This window comes from Octopus sinensis, linkage group LG14 (genome assembly GCF_006345805.1).
Source record: "Octopus sinensis linkage group LG14, ASM634580v1, whole genome shotgun sequence".
In the NCBI taxonomy this organism is placed as follows: Eukaryota; Metazoa; Mollusca; class Cephalopoda; order Octopoda; family Octopodidae; genus Octopus; species Octopus sinensis.
The window spans coordinates 3,124,157-3,145,824 of record NC_043010.1 but is presented as its reverse complement, the minus strand read 5'-3'; the positions used below and the strand labels follow the sequence as shown (position 1 = coordinate 3,145,824).

Below are 21,668 nucleotides of genomic sequence, written 5' to 3'. Positions count from 1 at the left end.
TGACTGAAACAAGTAAAAGAATAAAAGAATATACGACAGATTTCATACAATATATACATGTATGTTCAACTGACTTGCTCACAGTTTCCTTCTATAAAATTCACCCACAAGGCATTTGTCGATTCGGGGCTACAACAGAAGACATTTGCCCAAGTTGCCAAGCAGTGGGCCTGAACTGGAAACCTTGTGGTTGCAAAGGAGGATTTAAACCATATTATACATATTATACATATTATGCAGTTTCACTTCTTTATTTAATTAATTATTGTTCCTTTTCGGGGTGGTCGTTTTCCCCTTACCAAATAAACACACTTGCTCTTTACTCTTTACTCTTTTACTTGTTTCAGTCATTTTGACTGCGGCCATGCTGGAGCACCACCTTTAGTCGAGCAAATCGACCCCGGGACTTATTCTTTGTAAGCCCAGTACTTATTCTATCAGTCTCTTTTGTCGAACCGCTAAGTGACGGGGACGTAAACACACCAGCATCGGTTGTCAAGCAATGCTAGGGGGACAAACACAGACACACAAACATACACACACACATATACATATATATATATACATATATACGATGGGCTTCTTTCAGTTTCCGTCTACCAAATCCACTCACAAGGGTTTGGTCGGCCCGGGGCTCTAGCAGAAGACACTTGCCCAAGATGCTACGCAGTGAGACTGAACCCGGAACCATGTGGTTGGTAAGCAAGCTACTTACCACACAGCCACTCCTATGCCTATATATTGTTTTCTACTCAATCTTTTCCCTCCATTATCAACATTTCCTTCATATCAACTCTGTTCCTTCTCATTCTCACAGTCCGAACACCATTTTTACTTTGCTCCTGTTTTACTTTGCTAATGTTTTCCCACAAAAATGCGATTTTAATAGCGCAGGGGAAATAATCCATCTTTGGAATGTCCCACCCTCAAAATGAATGAATTACTGCCCCTTGCTTGTACTCGTAAGCAAAACCACTTCTCATGCACAAGTGGTCCCTTCATAGGAATGCAGCCGAGACGAGATCGTTGATTCTGATGGTTCTCTGGAATTATTCAGAGAGGAAATTCAAAATAACAATACTCAAAACTATCTGTCTATCTGTCTGTCTGCCCCTCTCTCTCTCTCTCACACACTCTCTCTCTCCCTCCCTCCTCTCTCTCTTCCTCCTCTCTCTCTCTCCCTCCTCTCTCTCTCCCTCCTCTCTCTCCCTCCTCTCTCACTCCTTCCTCTCTCTCTTCCTCCTCTCTCTCTCCCTCCTCTCTCTCCCTCCTCTCTCTCTCCCTCCTCTCTCTCCTCCCTCCTCTCTCTCTCCTCTCTCTCTCTCCTCCTCTCTCTCTCCTCCTCTCTCTCTCCCTCTCCTCTCTCTCTCCCTCTCTCTCTCTCTCTCTCTCCTCTCTCCTCCCTCCCTCCTCTCTCTCCTCTCTCTCTCTCTCTCCCTCCTCTCTCTCTCTCTCTCTCCTCCCTCCTCTCTCTCTCTCTCCTCTCTCTCTCTCTCTCTCTCTCCCTCCATCCATACATATCACAAAGGGGGAGGAAATATCGTAAAAATCTGGATACTGCAGCCGTAACTCATTGTGCACGTGCGTGTCTGTGTGTGTGTGTCTGTGTGTGTCTGTGTGTCCGATCGCGCGTTTAATCATGCGACGCCGGTGCCTGTCTTTCAGCCAAATGGCTTCCAGTGTCGTATTCTTGCAACTGCTATCTTCAATGAAATAACTGCACAAACATCGTCACGCAAAATACAAAACCTCATTTTATTTTTCTTTTACGCCGTTCTTTGCAATAGGAAATCGGTTTCCTTTCCCCATTCATTCGTTTTGCAAGGGAGAGAAGAAGCTATTGGAAATTTTTATTCTTTCTTCCTTCCCTTTGTAGTAGTGGTTAAAAAAAATATGTGGATCTTTTCTGTTTGAAGGACGGAATTTTCTACTTAACTAAACAATTTGAAACTTCGTAATCTGGTAGAATGTGTCAAAAGAAAACATTAATTTCAAATATGTGTCCCTATATAGGCGCAGGAGTAGCTATGTGGTAAGAAGATTGCTTCCCAACCACATGGGTCTTCTACTATAGCCTTAGGCTGACCAAAGCCTTGTGAGTAGATTTGGTAGATGGAAGCTTAAAGAAGCCCACACACATATATATATATATATATATATGTGTGTGTGTGTGTGTTTGTCCCCCCACCATCGCTTGACATGTTGGAGTGTTTGTGTCCTCGTAAATTTAGTGGTTCAGCAAAAGAGACCAATAAAATAAGTACGGGGCTTACAAAGAATAAGTCCTAGGGTCGATTTGTTTGACAAGCCGCAGTCAAACGACTGAAACAAATAAAGGAATAAAAGAATATATATATATATACATATACTAGCAGTATCACCCGGCGTTGCTCGGGTTTGTAAGGGAAATAACTATATAAGCATTTTTAGAGATGTAAAGTATAATAGCCATCTCAATATGGCTAACCACAAAAGGGGGGGGGGAAATTGATGGTAAATTTTTTTTTAAATCGTAGACTCATCGTAGACGTGCGCTAATACCCAGAAGGGCTCGATATGAATCCCGACTATAAGATACCCACTTTTGGTTAAACTGCACCGCAAAATGTGGGAGTAGTTAGGAATCTAAATCGTAGGAGACAGACAGACACACAACCTCACTTTTATATATAAAGATATATATATATACTAGCAGTATCGCCCGGCGTTGCTCGGATTTGTAAGGGAAATAACTATATAAGCATTTTTAGAGAGTTACTTCCCTTATAAATTCGGGCTTTCTTAGCCATTTTTGTTTTGGTGTCTTCAAGCCATGAAGTCGTTGTTCTAAAAGAACGCTGGTTTCCTTAACAATGCATTACGACGTTGATTTATTTACACTCCCTTCCCCACAGCTTCACGAGGGAGGGAAGGGGGAGAAGCAAACAGGTGCAGCTGTGAGCGTGGACGCCAACTCCGCCGCCATCGACATACGATGCATTTTATGCATTAAAATGGAATAGACTCATCGTTGACACGCGCTAATAGTCAGACGGGCTCGATATGAATCACGACTATAAGATACTCGAATTCGGTTAAACTGCACCGCAAAATGTGGGAGGAGTTAGGAATCTAAATCGAAGGGGACAGACACTCACACAACTAGAGTTTTATATATATAGATATATACGAGGGGTGTACGAAAAGTCTTGAGCCTCAAAAAAACAAAATGTAGTACAAGACTTCTGATGATTTATTTTTCAACATAGTTCATCCCCCCCCACCACTTGATGGCTGAACACTTTCTCCAGCAGTGCTGAAGCATCATTATCCCAGCGTAGAAGAACTCTTCCTACAACATCTATGATATCATTGTCTCTGGCAAAATGGTGATCAGCCAGGGCTTTTTTTCATTTTGGGGAATAGATGAATGTCAGAGGGGGCTAAGTCTGGTGAATAAGGCAGATGGGGAACAAGTTGGTATCCACAATCATGAATTGTTGCCATGGCAACCACTGAGGTGTGGGCTGGAGCATTGGTCGTGATGAAAAGGGACTCCTCTGGTGAGCATTCCTGGCCCTTTTTCTTTAATTGTTTCTCGGAGGGATTTCAGTAGCTGAGAATAATACAGCCCTGTCATGGTGTGACCCTTTTCAAGGTAATCGATCAGCAAGACACCTTGAGAATCCAAAAAAACGCATGCCGTGACCTTGTCATCTGAAGGAAATACCCTGGCCTTCTTTGGCGTAAGGGAAGATGTGTGTGTCCATTGCTTTCTTCTTTGGTTTCAGGCTGGTGGTGATGAACCCAACTTTCATCCATAGTAATGAAACGAGCAAGGAAATTCTCTTCATCGGCTTCAAACAGTTCCAGATTGCTCGTGGACAAAGTGCACCTGGTGTGTTTTTGTTTGGGAGACAAAAGGCAAGGGACCCACCTTGCAGAAACCTTTGAGAACCCAAGTTCTTTTGTCACAATGTTGTCTGCTCTTTCAATTGAGATGTCCAGTCTCTCGGCTATCTGACAACATGATATTCGGCGATCTTGCATTATCATATCAAAAGCAAGTTCAAGGTTGTCCTTGGTGGCTGCAGTTGGAAGTCTCCCTGGTCTGGGATCATCTTCCACTCTCTCCCTGCCACGCTTGAATTCATTTACTCAGTGTTTGACTGTCGCATATGAAGGAGCATTGTCTGTTAAGTTTCTCACCTTATCTTCATGGATTTCTGATGGAGTCATGCCTTTCAAATGAAGGTACTCTATGGCAGCACGATACTCAGTTTTCTCTATTCTCCTTGTAACCTCTCTTTCTTTCTCTTTTACTCTCTTTTACTTGTTTCAGTCATTTGATTGCAGCCATGCTGGAGCACCACCTTCAGTCGAGCAGATCGACCTCGGGACTTATTTTTTGTAAGCCCAGTACTTATTCTATCGGTCTCTTTTGCCGAACCGCTAAGTGACAGGGACATAAACACACCAGCATCGGTTGTCAAGCAATGCTAGGGGGACAAAACCAACACACAACAAACATAACACACACACATACATATATATATATCTATATATATATATATATTACATATAATATATACATATATACGACAGGCTTCTTTCAGTTTCCGTCTACCAATCCACTCACAAGGCATTGATCGGCCCGGGGCTATAGCAGAAGACACTTGCCCAAGATGCCACGCAGTGGGACTGAACCTGGAACCATGTGGTTGGTAAGCTAGCTACTTACCACACAGCCACTCCTGCGCCTATATAGCCACTCCTGCGCACTTGTTTATTCAAAAATCTGCAACAAAAGAAATTAAAATATCAGAATCATGAAAATGAGCAAGAATTCTCCGAAAAGACTGTACTTACCAGAAAAAAATTGTTCCAGCTATCTAGCAGCCCCATTTCTAGATTAGGCTCAAAACTTTTCCTACACCCATCGTATATACATACATGTGTGTGCGTGTACGTGTGCATGTGCCTATGTGTGTATCTTTGTCCTGTTATCGTGTAACAATTGTAAATGAGAGTCACCCTCATACAAGCAGTATTGTTCATTTCTAGTCTGTGGGAAAATATGTCTGGCCATGGGGAAATATTACATTGTTTGGAAACAGTTAAGAGTTGATGAAATGACGGGTATTCAGCCATAGAGTATCTGACTCAATAAATTCCATCTGACCTGTGGAAGCATGAAAAGGTGGTTATTAATTGATGATGGTGATGATGATGATGATGATGATGATGATGATGATGATGCTGATGGTGATGATGATGATGGTGAATATATTCTATATGCACACTTCTAATGATGATGAGTTTTCCAATGCAAGCGTGGTTTGGATAAATCATCACAGCTGAGTTAGTTGAAAGTAACAGATCTCGCATGTGTGTATGTGTGTATATATATATATACATGTGTGTGTGTGTGCATGTATAGTGTATGCATAAAAGTGATCTGTTAATTAGTACAACTAGGTGCTTTATGAATGTGTAGCTCCCTGTACTTATATGCACAGTATATTTTTGTGTATATATCATCATCGTTTAGCGTCCGCTTTCCATGCTAGCATGGGTTGGACCATTCGACCGGGGTCTGGGAAGCCAGAAGGCTGCACCAGGCTCCAGTCTGATCTGGCAGTATTTCTACTGCTGGATGCCCTTCAATGTGAATACTTCTATTTGGAACTTTGTCGCCCTCTTCTTCTTCCTCTTCATCATTCTGATTCCCGTATATATATGTATATGTGTGTGTGTGTGTGTAAGTATGTATACACACACACATGTGCACACACACACACACTCACACAAGCACACACACACACACATATGATGTCCAGTTGGCAGAATTGTTAGACTATTGGATAGATTGCTTTGCAGTAACCTCTCTAGCTTTCTGCGCTCTGAGTTTAAATCCCACCTTAATCAACTCTGTCTTTCGTCTTTGGGTAAATAAAATGTCAGTCTTGTACTGATGGAATATTTTACTTTTCCTTGTGCCTGTCTCTGTCACTCCTGAAAGAAATTGACTGTGTTCAGGCCAGAAGATAGATGCGCTCCGGTTGGGCTAAAATGTGTGACACATCATATGTCACAAAGGTACTCCTTGAAGTTCATCATAGAATTAAGCTTCATGGCATGCCATCACAAGACATATACATCTCTATATATATAAACGGCAAAATGTCTGTCTGTGTGTGTGTGTCCTTTATACGAATCCACAATTTTTTAGTTAGAGGGATCGCACTTTCTATGGTCATTCAAAACCATCCAAGGGTAGTCGTGCACATCTTTACATTTTCCCAGTCACCCTGCAAAGCCATTAAAAACTCAATAGAAGTCACTTTTTTGTGAATTTTCTATCCAAAATCTAATCAAAATGCCCGAAACTTGATTCGCCAATTGAATGCCAGCTAGCTGTATGTGATTGGTCAGAGATTTGGACAGTACTCGCATGTATGTGTGCATGCATGTAGCTGCATATGCATGCACTAGCACTATGACCCGGCGTTGCCGGGTCATAGTGCTAGTACATATATACATAATTTATATATATATATATATATCTATATTATATATATATATATATGTATGTATGTATGTATACGTATATATATATATATAGATAATATAATACAAATAATTAGGAAATGGAGAAAACCTCAGATTAACCAACACATTGGTTGGACCACATTTATACCTTATTTTTTAATACAAAACATGACCCAACAAAATAGGTGACATAACAGATCTTACGCCCATTACTGATCAGAATTAATTCAAATGTCCTATGAAGATGATGAATTTTATTCTCGCATTTATGTATAGAGACTGTATTTGGCAATCTGATCAGTAACAGTCCTAAGATATGTTATGTCACCTATTTTGTTATGTCATGTTTTATATCAAAAAAATAAGAGATAAATATGGTCCAATGGATGTGTGGGTTAATCTGTGGTTTTCCCCATTTTCTAATTATTTGCATATGTTCCTGATAAACTCTACTTGTATGGTGTGCCTGCACACCATTGCCTGCGGATAATACAGGTAATGGATATCGATAGTATATACAGATATTTTATTCTTAGTCAGTTACTATAACTGCTAACTCTGTTTATATATATATATATATATATATATATATCTATATATATATATATATATATATATATATATATAATAAATATTAGGGAAGAAATCCAAAATTACAGGGAAAAAAAATCAGATTTAGGATTAAATCCAATTTTATAGTAAAATATTATATAATATTAATTGAGACAAAACCACTATTTTGCAAATCAAACAAGGAAATTTATATTATTTTAAACTTATATTTTAAAATATTGATATTTTTAGATCGTAAATCCACCTGACGAATGTCATTTGAAGACATGAAACAATTGTAGTGGTGATTTATTTACTTTATATTAACATTTTTTATGTATTGATTAAGTCTTTCCTTGTTTGATTTGCAAAATAGTGGTTTTGTCTCGAATTAATATTATATATATATATATATGTTAATCTTATATACTTTCTCAAAATAATTCTCAGATATGTTCAGCCATGCAGAATTATTTCCTTGACAGTAAGAAAGTAAAGTTAATTTAAAGAATTGCAGCATGGATGGTGTTTATAAGCCAATTTAAAACACATAAAAACTGCCTGATCCACTTCAACATTAAAATTTAATTTGTCAAAATACTTTCTTCACATTGAAACCGTGACCTGTTCACTGAAAAAGTTCTGTGCTGCATCTCAGACAAATTAAATTTAAATGTTAAAGTGAATCTAACAGTTTTTGTGTATTTTTAAATGGTTTATAAACACCTTCTGTGTTGCAATTGTTTTTGTTTCAGCACACTATCTCAGATCAAGTCACTTGCTATGCAAGTGCATCTCCGTGAAGTTAATTTAGCTTTTTGCATAAACCATTCATAATAAACTTGATTGAATGAACATTAACTAGACGAATAAAGGCTGAACTAATGTCAGGTGAGCATCAGAGTGACCACTTAAAGTGTCAGAAATAGCAGCTAAATTCCCTCATGATACATTCTGCTGTCTTAATTATAGAAGTACACAAATCCTAGATATACTAAAAAAGACTAAATAGTCAACACGCTGGAATGCTTTTCATCATAAGTCTGCTGGATCAGAACTGACCTGTGTCAAAACAACAACAGTAGCAACAAATAATCTGAGTAGAAACTAATGCTTCAACACTTACCTTTAATAATGAGTCATTGAAGTGGCAATAATTAAGACATAATAATTAACAAATTGGACAAAATTGCTCAGCAACATTTCTTTCTGGCTCTTCACATTTTTAAGTTTAAATCTTGCCAAGATCAACTTTGCCTTTCATCACAAAAGTACCAGTCACGTATTGGGGTTGATATAATCAACTTGTCCCTTTATCTTCCTTTCAAATTGCTGGCCTTGAGCCCTGCTATGGATTGGCATCCCACTCAGAGGTAATGCTGTGATTTGGTTCCTTATAAAACCAGGAAAATCGAGTAACCTGCCTTATGAATCCTAGGGCTCAAAAATAAAAGAAAGAAAGAAAACCACATCATCAGAATTACAATGGCTTTGAGGATAACAGAGTTCAAACTCTGTTGGATCCAGTTTGCTGTTATTTTAGATATGTCACAGGAATTTAATTTCTTTGGTGTGTCTAATTGACAACACTACCAAGTAATTAACCAATTGCTTACTTGGATGAATGATTAACCCTTTCGTTACTGTATTTATTTCGAGATGCTCTGTATTTCTTTCAATTACTTTAAATATAACAAAGAATTTAGTAAAAATAACTTAGCTATCATTAAGCTACTGTTAGGAACATAAATTATGACTAAGGTTTGGTGGAAGATTTTAATTCAAAACTTATGAAAAAAAGACATTTGTACTCAGAGCCAGAGCTGGTTTCAGCCAGGTTGGTATCGAAAGGGTTAAGGTATTTGCTTTACATTCACAATGATCCCTGTTCAATACCACTGTGTCCTCTTGGGTCAGTGATATTTTTCCCCCCTTTGCCTCAGATTGCCCCAAGCTTTGTGAATCAAATATGAATAGATTAAAACTGTGAAGTCCCACAGACGGATTTTACCTTTAATTCAAAGTTCCAGTCTTCTAACACATTGTCATGCTGATTCCTCCTATTACTCTGATTATGTTGAAAGCACATGCGCTTATGGAATACTCGGCCACTTATAAGATTGTTCAATAGTTCAATGAATTGGTAATTCAGTTAATTGAATAGCTGAATACTTATTGTCAGAACCAACCGAGATCCATATATTTTGCTTTGTTCAATAGCCACAGGCGTAGCTGTGTGGTTAAGAAGGTCAGCTGCAACCACACGGTTTTGGTTCAGTCTCCCTGCACAGCACCTTAGGCAAATGTCATCTAATATAGCCCCAGGCCAACTAATGCCTTGCAAGTGAATTTTGTTGACAGAAACTATGTGGAAGACTGCATGGCCTAGTGGTTAGGGTGTTGTACTCATGATTACAAGATCACAGTTTCAAATCCTAGACGAGGTGATGCATTGTGTTTTTGAGCAAAGCACTTCATTTCGTGTTGGTCTACAATCACTTTGACACCTGACAAATGGTACACTAGGCACCTGTTCAGGCAACGTTGAATTGATGGAGGGAGTGAGGTACTGTGCAGCATGAACATTTGATCACTATAAACAAATCCTTTGTGCAGGTCATTCGGCAAAAGCTGAATGCTCATACATTGTCTTCAACGGGAGAGTCCATGGTATATATATATATATATATATATATATATATAATTATACAGAGAGAGAGAGAGAGAGAGAGTCAGACAGATAGACACATACATATGTATGTTGTGTGTGGTATATATATATGTTTATGTTATATATATTTATATTATATTATATATATATATATATATATATATTATTATAATATATAATATATATCTATATATATATATATACATACATATATGTATACAATATATATATATAAATATAATATGCATGTATGTGTATATATATATATATATATATAAATGGAACAAAAACGCAATAGAGGACATTAAACCATTCAAACAGATAGACGATACAAAGGTGGACAAAAGAAGGACAGGCAAAATGAAAGAATCAAGTACTTAATTAATATGCACCAGTAGGGTTGGTCACCACCTATTGTCAATTAAATAGCCAGTAGAATGTTCAGGTTGTGCACACAGAGAAAAAACCACCCCTATGAGTATTTAGCACCTAGGGGCTGGTCCAAAGCACGTTGTGTTGATCATACGTTGTTTGGTATACTCTAGGGTGTCCAACAAGCTGTGAATCCCTAGGGCAGATAAATAATAACAGACCTTTATCCATCATCTGTTATTACGCATTTGCTTATATATATATACACACATACATGTGTGTATATATATATATGTGAGTGTGTGTGTGTGTGGTGTGAGTGTGTGTGTGTGTGTGAGTGTGTGTGTGTGTGTGTGTGTGAGTGTGTGTGTGTGTGTGTGTGTATAAAATATGAGAATAAAATCTATGTAAGAATTTATCAAGTAGCCAGTGTGAAGAACCAGTTTAGAAAAAAATTTATACAAAGTATATAATTTATCCTTTAAATATATAAATACATTAATTTATATTAAGGGTTATTATTATTGGTAAACACCTCACACTATAATGGGACTCTGAAATCAAACTCAAATGTCAAAATATATGTGTGTGTGCGTGTATATATATATATATATAATATATACAAGTTGTGGTGCACCTGAGCACTGTATACAATAATTTCATTATTTATATATATATTATATAATATATATATATATATATAATATGCATATATGTATAATACGTATGTATGCCCTTGTGTGTGTGTGTGAATTACTTTGTATTTGTGTTTGTCTCTGACACAGCTTGACAACTGGTGTTGGTTTGTTTATGACCTCCCATGTAAACATAGCGGTTTGGCCAAAGAGACAGATAGAATAAGTGCCAGACTTAAAAATTAGGTACTGGGGTTGATTTGTTGCACTCAGCATTTCAAAGTAGTGCCCCCCCCCCACACACACACACACTTCAAAGACAAAATCATGTTAAAAAATAATAAATTAGGCGCAGGAGTGGCTGTGTGGTAAGTAGCTTGCTAACCAACCACATGGTTCCGGGTTCAGTCCCACTGCGTGGCATCTTGGGCAAGTGTCTTCTACTATAGCCCCGGGCCAACCAATGCCTTGTGAGTGGATTTGGTAGACGGAAACTGAAAGAAGCCCGTCGTATATATGTATATATATATATATATATATATATAAATATGTATGTGTGTGTTTGTGTGGCTGTGTTTGTCTCCCCCCCCCCAACATCACTTGACAACCGATGCTTGTGTTTACGTCCCCGTCACTTAGCGGTTCGGCAAAAGAGACTGATAGAATAAGTACTGGGCTTACAAAGAATAAGTCCCGGGGTCGATTTGCTCAACTAAAGGCGGTGCTCCAGCATGGCCGTAGTCAAATGACTGAAACAAGTGAAAGGGAGTAAAGAGTATGCTAATTTTTCATGCCCACTCAGATTACAATATTGTACCTCTAATTAGTGATTCCCTTATCACTACTTCAACGAGAACAGTTAAGTCTCTGCTTTGCTAAGGAAGTCTAATAATACTAAAGCATAGCTTGAGTTATCTCCCATACAAGCCAACATGATCAATACATTATTACTCTCTAAATGATAGTGCCATTTCTTCATTGAATATTTTTCTTGTATTTGTTTATTTTATTTTAATTGTTTCAGTCTTTGGACTGTGGTCATACTGGGGCACTACCTGAAAGATTTTAGTTGAACAAGTTGACTCCAGTACTTATGTTTGTATTTGCTTCTAAGTCTTGAATGTATTCTATTGGTCTCTTTTGCTGAACTGCTAAGTCATGGGGATGTAAACAAACCAACTCCAGTTGTTAAGCAGTGGGTGAGGTGGGAAAACACAAATGTGAACACACACACACACACACACACACAGAAACATGTGCACACATATACACATATACATATAGATAGATAGATAGATAGATACATACATACATACATACATGCATGCATGCATACATATATGCATGCATACATACATACATGCATGCATGCATGCATGCATGCATACATACATACATACATACATACATACATACATACTACATACATACATGCATGCATACATATCTATGATGAGCTTCCACACAGTTTCCATCACAAAACATTGGTCACTTAGGACTGTAGCAGAAGACACTTTCCCAAGGCGATACATATATATATATATTATATATATATATATATATATAATATGTGACAATTATTCAGTAGCCAAGATAAAACTCTGAGTTTCGGATGCCGAGGTGAAAATCCACACCACTTGCTTCTCAGGGCATAGATACATTGAAGCTCTGACGCCTGGCAACTGAATTGTTAAACACCCACAAAATTATTAACCATCGTGCCCAGACCTAACCTGAGTATCTTTTTGAGCTCCATGTGTGTAACACATGTGGGCGTGGCTACAAAGTCAGGAAAAAGTATAGCTTACATGACTTTCAGAAACATTTTCACACTCAGAGTTGCTGAAGCATGGAACAAACTACCTGCATCAGTTGTTAGTTGCTGAGACATTGCATCCTTTAAAACCTCCATGCTTCCGGAAATTCGCCAACACTACACCTGATATCCCCCCACTCCATACACATGCACACATGTACATCATGGCTCACACTTTTCACTTTCCTGACTTTTGTACATAATTCTATGCACTATACATGCATCTTTGATGAGTTGTTGAGCACCTGAGCACTATACACAATAATTTTATTATCATTATATATATATATGTACATACATACATATATATTCTTATCATTTTCTTAATATTCAATATAAAATATGTTCCCAACTTAACGGTTGTTTCCTGTTGATAGTGTCTTTGTGTTTCATTTCCCTATTATGCCATGGTGAATTAAGTCATTAATTAAACGGGAAAGGTATTCAAATGTGAAATAGCATATATTCCTATATTATGCAAATATCTGAATTTTGTTAAAGAATTTTGTTGCATTTTATTTAGTGGCCTGTTGATTTCATTAATTAATTAATATGTTAGCTATTGAACACATGCATAGTTAGTAAGTTATTGATATTATTCTTTTTTTTTTTTCTTTTACTGTTTTAAGTCATTGGACAGTGGCCATGCTGGGGCACCACCTTCAAGGGTTTTAGTCGATTATAACGACCCCAGTACTTTATCTGGTACTTATTTTATCGACCTCGGAAGGAGGAATGGCAAAGTCGACCAGGGCAGGTTTTAAACTCAGAATGTAAAGGGACTTAACCAAATAGCACAAGGTATGTTTGTCCAGTGCTCTACCGATTCTGCCAACCCAACACCCTTTGTTATTCATACTATTATTCCAGTAAGCTGCTGCTCTCATCAGGAATTTTTCATCACACATTCATATCTTGTTCACTGAACTCCATCCACCTCATCACAAATTTAATGACAAACAATGTACATATTTATCATTATTCACAGCCTTTGTAGCCAATAAAGAAAGAGTCATTATTATTATTATTATTATTATTATTATTATTATTTATTTATTTATTTATTTATTTTTCACATTGAAAAAAAAAGAAGATAATGAAAAAATCAATACATATTTATTAACTGGAAAAAAAATTAACAAAATAACAAACACGACTCTAACAAAATACAACAATGTTTGAAATAAAAAAATTTCTTGCCAAAAAATATCCCAAAAGGGAACTTTGTAAAATAAATAAATAACAGAAGAAATAAATAAAAAAATGGTACCCTAAAAAAATATTGTTGACCGCTTCTTTTTGTAAACAACCTGTTCAGTTATATTTATATTAATAACTAAAAATTTTGTTATCTTCCAGTCATTAGGTGTAACCCCTAGACCCTTGCATTTCTATCCTTATTAAATCCTATCCTTCTACTCGTATAAATATCTTCACCAGCTATTGGTGCTCTTACAGATAACTTTTTAAATCTACACACACAGCATTTCTTCAGTCAGGGCTCACATCACTTTGGCTGCACTTACAGCTCTCTGAAGAAGCTTGCATGGGCAGATGACAACTCCAGAACCTTATCACCATAAATATTAGGTAAGTTTTTCACAATATCAATACTAAAACACAGTATTTATTTATTTATTCTTAATATCTCATTTTTGACATGATTGATAAGAAAAAATCTTGTGTGTATACACACACACACCCAAATATATATCTATATATGTGTATATATATACATATAGACATGTGTATATACATATACTCACACATATATATACATGCATATATACATATGCATACAATAAAAAATAGATAGGTAATTGTTAATGGTACCAAAGCATTTATGAAATGGTCATACAGATTTTCATTTTTTAAATGTCTTTCTACAGATATTCTATAAAATTTAAAGCCAGAACTGAAGATTACAACATTTTGTATACAAATACGTCTATGTCAATAATGAATGCAAAGCCAGAAAAACAGCTAATGGGTCTACATACATATTTCCAGAATTTTTGCTCCTTTTTCAGCACCACAGCCAACCCATCAACTATCCCTGAATACATTGCATAAATAGCCACTAAGTTTCGTGGTGTAACACTACTGGGAAGACTAATTTGCATATTAAACACATTCCTGGTAATCGGTAAATACATATTGGTTTTAAATTTTGGCACAAAGTCAGCAAGTTTGGAGGAGGGGATAAGTTGATTACATTGACCCCATTGCTCAACTAGTACTTGCTTTATTGACCCTGAAAGGGATGAAAAGTAAAGTCAACCTTGGCAGAATTTGAGCCCAGAATGTAACAATGAACAAAATGCCTCTAAACATTTTACTCAAAGTGCTAACGATTCTGCCAGATCACCGCCTTCAATTAGTACATACATAATTGCTGGTATGGACACTGCATTTCGTTTTGCAACCATAATATACTGCCCTATTCACCAGATTTAGCACCTGCAGGCTTCCATCATTTCTCCAAGATGAAAAGGCAGCTCAAAGGTCACCGTTTTAACACTGTTGTCAAGATCCAGAGTGCAAATTGCGGAAGGTCCTCAACTCACAGAAAACGACTTCCAAACCAAATCCCAAAAGTGGCAGGAATGCCAGGACTGGTGTAATGCTGCACAAGGTGACTCAAAGGAGATGATGTTAAAACTTAGGTAAATAAGTTATTAAACATAACTAGTCTTGGAAGTTTTTGATACCACCTTGTATCATCATCATCATCATCATTTAGCGTCCGCTTTCCATGCTAGCATGGGTTGGACGGTTCAACTGGGGTCTGGGAAGCCAGAAGGCTGCATCAGGCCCAGTCTGATCTGACAATGTTTCTACGGCTGGATGCTCTTCTTAACGCCAACCACTCCATGAGTGTAGTGGGTGCTTTTTACGTGCCACCCACACAGGTGCCAGACAAGGCTGGCAAAAGGCCACGGACGGATGGTGCTTTTTACGTGCTACCAGCACAGGGGCCAGGTGAGGCTAGCAACGGCCACGAACGGATGGTGCTTTAACTGAGAATGTGTGTCTGTCTGTCTTCCTGTGTGTCCGTATGTGCTCATTACTAAAACTCCAGAACTACCCAACTGATTTCATATACGCACTTTTGACAAGTTGTGGTGCACCTGAGCACTGTATACAATCATTTCGTTATTATTATTATTATTATTATTATTTTTAAGTATATTAAAGGTTTATCAGTCAAATACTCTCTCCTACTTTATGTTAACTTCATGTTGTTTTCATTTGTAAGCTTATCTCTGCAGATTTTCTATAGAATTTAGAGTTAGCACTGAAAGTTATGACCTTTCATGTATGAATATACCTGTGTAAACAATGCAATTAGAGATAGAAAAATTGGGTGTATGTGCATATTTCAATGCAAGCTCTAAATTCTGTAGAAAGTCTGTAGAGAAACACTAAAAGATGAAAACAATGTATTACTAACACAAAGCAGGTCACAGTAGTTTTGACTCATAAACTTTTGGTATATATGATGGTATTAGGCTGCAAACTGAAATATGGTGTACTTACCCACAGTTCATTCAGATATGAACGTATATAAATATATGTTTCATTATTACCCACTAGGGGCTAAACATAGAGGGGACAAACAAGGACAGACAAACGAATTAAGTCGATAATATCGACCCCAATGTGTAACTGGTACTTAATTTATCGACCCCGAAAGGATGAAAGGCAAAGTTGAACTCGGCGGAATTTGAACTCAGAACGTAACGGCAGACAAAATACGGCTACACGTGCTAATGGTTCTGCCAGCTCGCCGCCCTATACGAACATATATAAATATAATCAAGTAGAAAACTGGGAGAAACCAGGAAAAGGAAAGACTATAGCAGTTCATCACAAACAGGTAGAAATCCAGAAAGTTCAAATCCATCATAGCAGTTCTTTATAGATAGGTAGATGTCCGTACTGTAACAGCACCACACACATACAAAGACACACACAAACACACAAGCACACACACACACACACACACACACACACACAGTTTGCTTCTGGTGGGTATTAAGGAGGAGAGAATCTTTTTCAGGTTAATCTAAGTAAGTTGTAAAAAAATGCATATTTAAATTTCTAATTCATCATTTTTAATTAAAATTTTTTTTTTACATTGAATAAAATAAAAGTTCCTAAAGCCATTAAAATATTTAGACATTGTACTATTTCATCCTCCTTTGAAGCCCTCAGCATAACCAAAGTCAAGACACATATCCAGAGAGTCCATACTCTAATGCCACAAATAAAAAAGACAGAGGTATCGAAGCAATCCTTTGTAGATGTTTCTGTGACATTAGACTATGAACTTTTCCTATTTTTACCTGGTTTTCTGCTTAATTATATTTATTTACCTATCTGTATGATTATTTTATAAATGCTTTGAAGCCATTAACTGCATCCAGTCCATCTTTTATTTGATTTTACTTCCATTAGTTTGACTGGTACATTGCCTGTAGCCAATTCTTGCTTGCCTAGATTCTGTTTCTCACTGTTTGATGTTGGATTTTAGGTATTTGATCTGGTCTGAACACTAATCTATCTGTATCTAGTATCTTTTGGCATAATGTCACCCATTACATATATTACACACACACACACATGTATGTATGTATATGGGATGACAGTGCTAAGCAGTGATGTGTATATATATATATATACAAACTTGATATCGGTTCAAAAAGGCTTGAGGCATATTGAACCCATAAGAAAGCTATTCACTGTATTTTGTCATGAGAGAAATTTCTCGGTGTAGACAGGTCACTTCAAAAGTGCACACATCCACCAGTCTGGATGGTGGAACGCTGGGAGCTACCTCGGTGTGTTTACACATACCTGTCAACAAGAAATTTTCTCTATGAAAGAATATAGTGAATGGTTTTGTAATGCTTTTTAAATATGCCTGGTAAGTTTATGTATATATATATATATATATATGTGTGTGTGTGTGTGTGTGTGTGTGTGTGTGTGCGTGCATATATGTATGTACACACACATGCACATGTGTGCACATACATACACATGATTCATTTCTGGTGTTATCATTCAAGGAGAGAGAATCTTCCTGGTTAATCGAAGTTAAACTGAAAAACATGTATATTTAAACTTCTAATGCTTAATTTTTAATTTTCTTTTTTTTTTTACGTGAGATAAAATAAAGTTCCTAAAATATTAAAAGCTATTAATCACTGGTAGCCATGTATAGCACTATTTCATCCACCCTCAGAATCATCAGCACAGTGTAAGTTAAGACACAAATTAATTAAATCGTAGAAATGTAGAAAAGCTACTATGAGTGGTTGCTCAATGAGGAGAAATTCTAGGCCCAGTTAGACCCAACATGGGAACCAGCTATTGAGGATGATCGTTACATAGTTGCCATTAAAAGTATGAAGGCAGGACAAGCAACAGGACCATCAATTACAGTTACTAAGATGGTGAAAATATCTGGGGAAATGGCACATATAATTCACCCAATCAAATAGTTTCAGGGAGATGTTTTCCTGTAGTAATTGCATCATTGTCAGCTACTATGAGGTTAAAGGAAATCTTTATATATAAAAGTAAGGTTATGTGTCTGTCTCCTAACTACTCCCACATTTTGCGGTGCAGTTTAACCAAAAGTGGGTATCTTATAGTCGTGATTCATATCGAGCCCTTCTGGGTATTAGCATGCGTCTACGATTTAAAAAAAAATTTACCATCATTTTTTCCATTTTAATGCATTTTTTCGCATTATATAAGGGAAGTAACTCTCTAAAAATGTCTACAATGAGTCAACGATTTAAAAAAAATTTACCATAATTTTTTTTTACATTTTTAATGCATTATTTTTGCTATTTTTTGGCTATAACTCTCTAAAAATGCTTATATAGTTATTTCCCTTACAAACCCAAGCAACGCCCGGCGATACTGCTAGTGATTTATAAAGAGTCCCTACAGAAAGGAGGCAATCATATTTTGTTGGATTTGTATTGTAAGAAAAGATTGAAAGCCAGACCAAAGGTAAGCTGAGAGGAAATCAACCATCAAAGGAATCAGTTGTTGTATGCGAGAATGGAGATAAAACTGATGTAGACATGTGGTCTGTATGAATGATAACAAAGAGGTGAAGAAGGATCAGGGGATCCAAGTAAAGGGGGCCCTGAGAAAGAAGTAAGGTTGTCTAGTTTTATGATTTTGCTTACTAGTTAGTCTGGCCATGCTCCTGGGTGCCCCAATGATTTCATACAAGCATGCCATTCATCATGGTCTCCCATGTATGTCCTTGATCCGTCAACATTTGCCATTCCACTATCCTGAAGTAAGTTGTCCACAGAGGTAAGATGTTTTCCGTCCCTGATGCCATAAGACCAGTTGACACACATAGGTTCTTCTGGGTGCTTGATGCAATGACTAGCAATTCTCATTCTTCTCTGCTGAATCTTCTCGGACACTTTCATTGGATCTTGGTAAAGCTCCTCATTACCAGAAATGGAAAAGAACTTGCTCGCTAATTTAACAGATATTAGGGTCAACAATGGGACGATCAATGGTTATCATCTTCTACATGTAGCATACATTTTCATTTTTCACATTATTACTATTATCAGAATAATTCAATTGGTCAAAGCACCACACCACATCACACCACATCACCCCATACTGCACTGCATCATATCCCAAGACATTAAGCTACTATAACACTGCATAACCCCCTTCCCTATTCAACTGCATCAAACCACTCCACACCACACCCTGCTGTTTCATATTCCATCTTACCTTACTATGCCAACACCACTTGACAACCAGTGTCAGTTTGTTTATGTTCCAGTAATTTAGCGATTCCACAAAAGAGACTGATAGAATAAATCCCAGACTTAATGCACTGAAATGTAATAAATATGACTTTATGCAAATAAACAGTTTGTATCGATATGCATTTCACTGACTCTTACCGACAATTCATAATATGGTGAAATCACATAACACAACAGTGCCATCTCCAGGTGCTGATATATTGTCATCAACCAATATTATTTGTGGTTTTGAACAGTTGTCAACTAAACAAGATGATTTCTTGGGCTGTTTACCACAGTCCTAGGCATTTTAAACAACACATCTAAGTTAAGTTCAGTTAATCAATACTCATTGCAAAGGCTGTTTCTGTCGTTAATAGCTAAACCTTATAATGCTCGCTTCTTTGACACGAGGGGTCCAGTCGATTAGATCGACCCCAGTACGCAACTGGTACATAATTTATCGACACTGAAAGGATGAAAGACAAAGTCTACCTCAGCGAATTTGAACTCAGAACGTAAAGACATACGAAATACCACAGTTTAAAACTATCATAATTTTATCAAGCAAGATAATTAGTCATCACACCCTTCGTTCTTCCCGGTTAGTTGGACAGTCCTTGCCTGTTATATATAACACTGATCTAATAATACTTTAAGTCGAAAATACATTCAAATTTAGTTAATATTCCTATACAAGAAGGCGGGCAAACTGGCAGAAACGTTAGCACGCCAGTCAAAATGCTTAGTGGTATTTCGTATGTCTTTACGTTCTGAGGTCAAATTCGCCGAGGTAGACTTTGCCTTTCATCCATTCAGGGTCGATAAATTAAGTACCTATTTCTTTATTACCCACAAGGGGCTAAACACAGAGGGAACAAACAAGGACAGACATAGGCATTAAGTCGATTACATCGACCCCAGTACGTAACTGGTACTATATTTATCGACCCCGAAAGGATGAAAGGCAAAGTCGACCTCGGCGGAATTTGAACTCACAACGTAACACAGACGAAATATCGCCAAGCATATCGCCCGGCGTGCTAACGTTTCTGCCAGCTCGCTGATAAATTAAGTACCAGTTGCGTACTGGAGTCGATCTAATCGACTGGCCTCCTCCCCCTAAATTTCGGGCCTTGTACCTAGAGTAGGAAAGAAAAGAATATTCCTATAAAAGATGCGTCCGTTGCAAGGGAGACAACTTTCCCCTAACCAATTCTTATACGGGTCTCTCCCTGTGTCTGTGTGTTCGTGCTGATTTTGGTGTCGAATTCGCCTTCTCCGAATGTCAGACTGTCTCCACGCGTCTGCCTGAAATTGGAAATTTTTATTCGAACTGCAGAGATCAATACACATACTTTGAACAGGTGCTTCTGTGTTTGACTGTTTTCAGCAGTTTATCCGCTTCGTACACTTTCCTCCTTCCTCTTCCCCTCCTCCCCCTCTCTCTTTACCTGTGCGTGTGTTTGTGTGTGTGTATTTGTGTGTGTGTTTGTGTGGTTGTGTGTGTGTGTGTGTGCACGCGCATATGCATGCATGTCGCATGTATATTTTTATCTCTCTTTTTTGCTTGTTTCAGTCATGTGACTGTGGCCATGCTGGAGCACCACCTATAGTCGAGCAAATCGACCCCGGGACTTATTCTTTGTAAGCCCAGTACTTATTCTATTGATCTCTTTTGCCGAACTGCTAAGTGATGGGCACATAAACACACCAGCATCAGTTGTCAAGCAATGCTAGGGAGACAAACACAGACACACAAACATACAAGCACACACATATATATATATATATATATATATATATATATATACATATATACGACAGGCTTCTTTCAGTTTCCGTCTACCAAATCCACTCACAAGGCATTGGTCGGCCCGGGGCTATAGCAGAAGACACTTGCCCAAGATGCCACGCAGTGGGACTGAACCCGGAACCATGTGGTTGGTAAGCAAGCTACTTACCACACAGCCACTCCTGCGCTTCTGTTAATCTTTGTTCTTTTACTTGTTTTAGTTATTGGCCAGCAAACAGAATGGGGCACCAACTCGAAAGGTTTAGTCAAACAAGTCAACAGCAATACTAGTGCTAATTTTTGAAGTCTGGCACTAATTCTGTCGTTCTCTTTTGCCAAACTGTTAAGTAACAGGGAGTAACATTTATGTAGCAAACGAACTCCTGTTCTCATGAAGTGTGAGGGATAAACACAACCACAAACACACATACATATATTATATATATACATATACCAAGACCTATTTCCCATTCTTTTTTTTTTAGGTGGGGGT

At 37.5% G+C, this 21,668-nt stretch overlaps 1 protein-coding gene across 6 annotated transcripts in view; it reads left to right on the top strand.

The window, feature by feature from the left end:
- Positions 1-21,668, top strand: part of LOC115219537 (protocadherin beta-15-like) — a 177,645-nt gene that overhangs the window by 68,598 nt on the left and 87,379 nt on the right. For 2 of the 6 annotated variants that reach the window (XM_036509243.1, XM_036509242.1), the window contains exon 3: positions 14,073-14,167. The exons of 1 other annotated variant lie outside the window; for it this stretch is intronic. In XM_036509243.1, the coding sequence (XP_036365136.1) occupies positions 14,073-14,135 (63 nt within the window). In that variant the 3' untranslated portion in view covers positions 14,136-14,167. Of the gene's footprint in view, positions 1-14,035; positions 14,168-21,668 lie in introns of those variants that run through there. 3 more of the 6 variants (XM_029789731.2, XM_029789730.2, XM_036509245.1) reach the window with 2 other exon arrangements.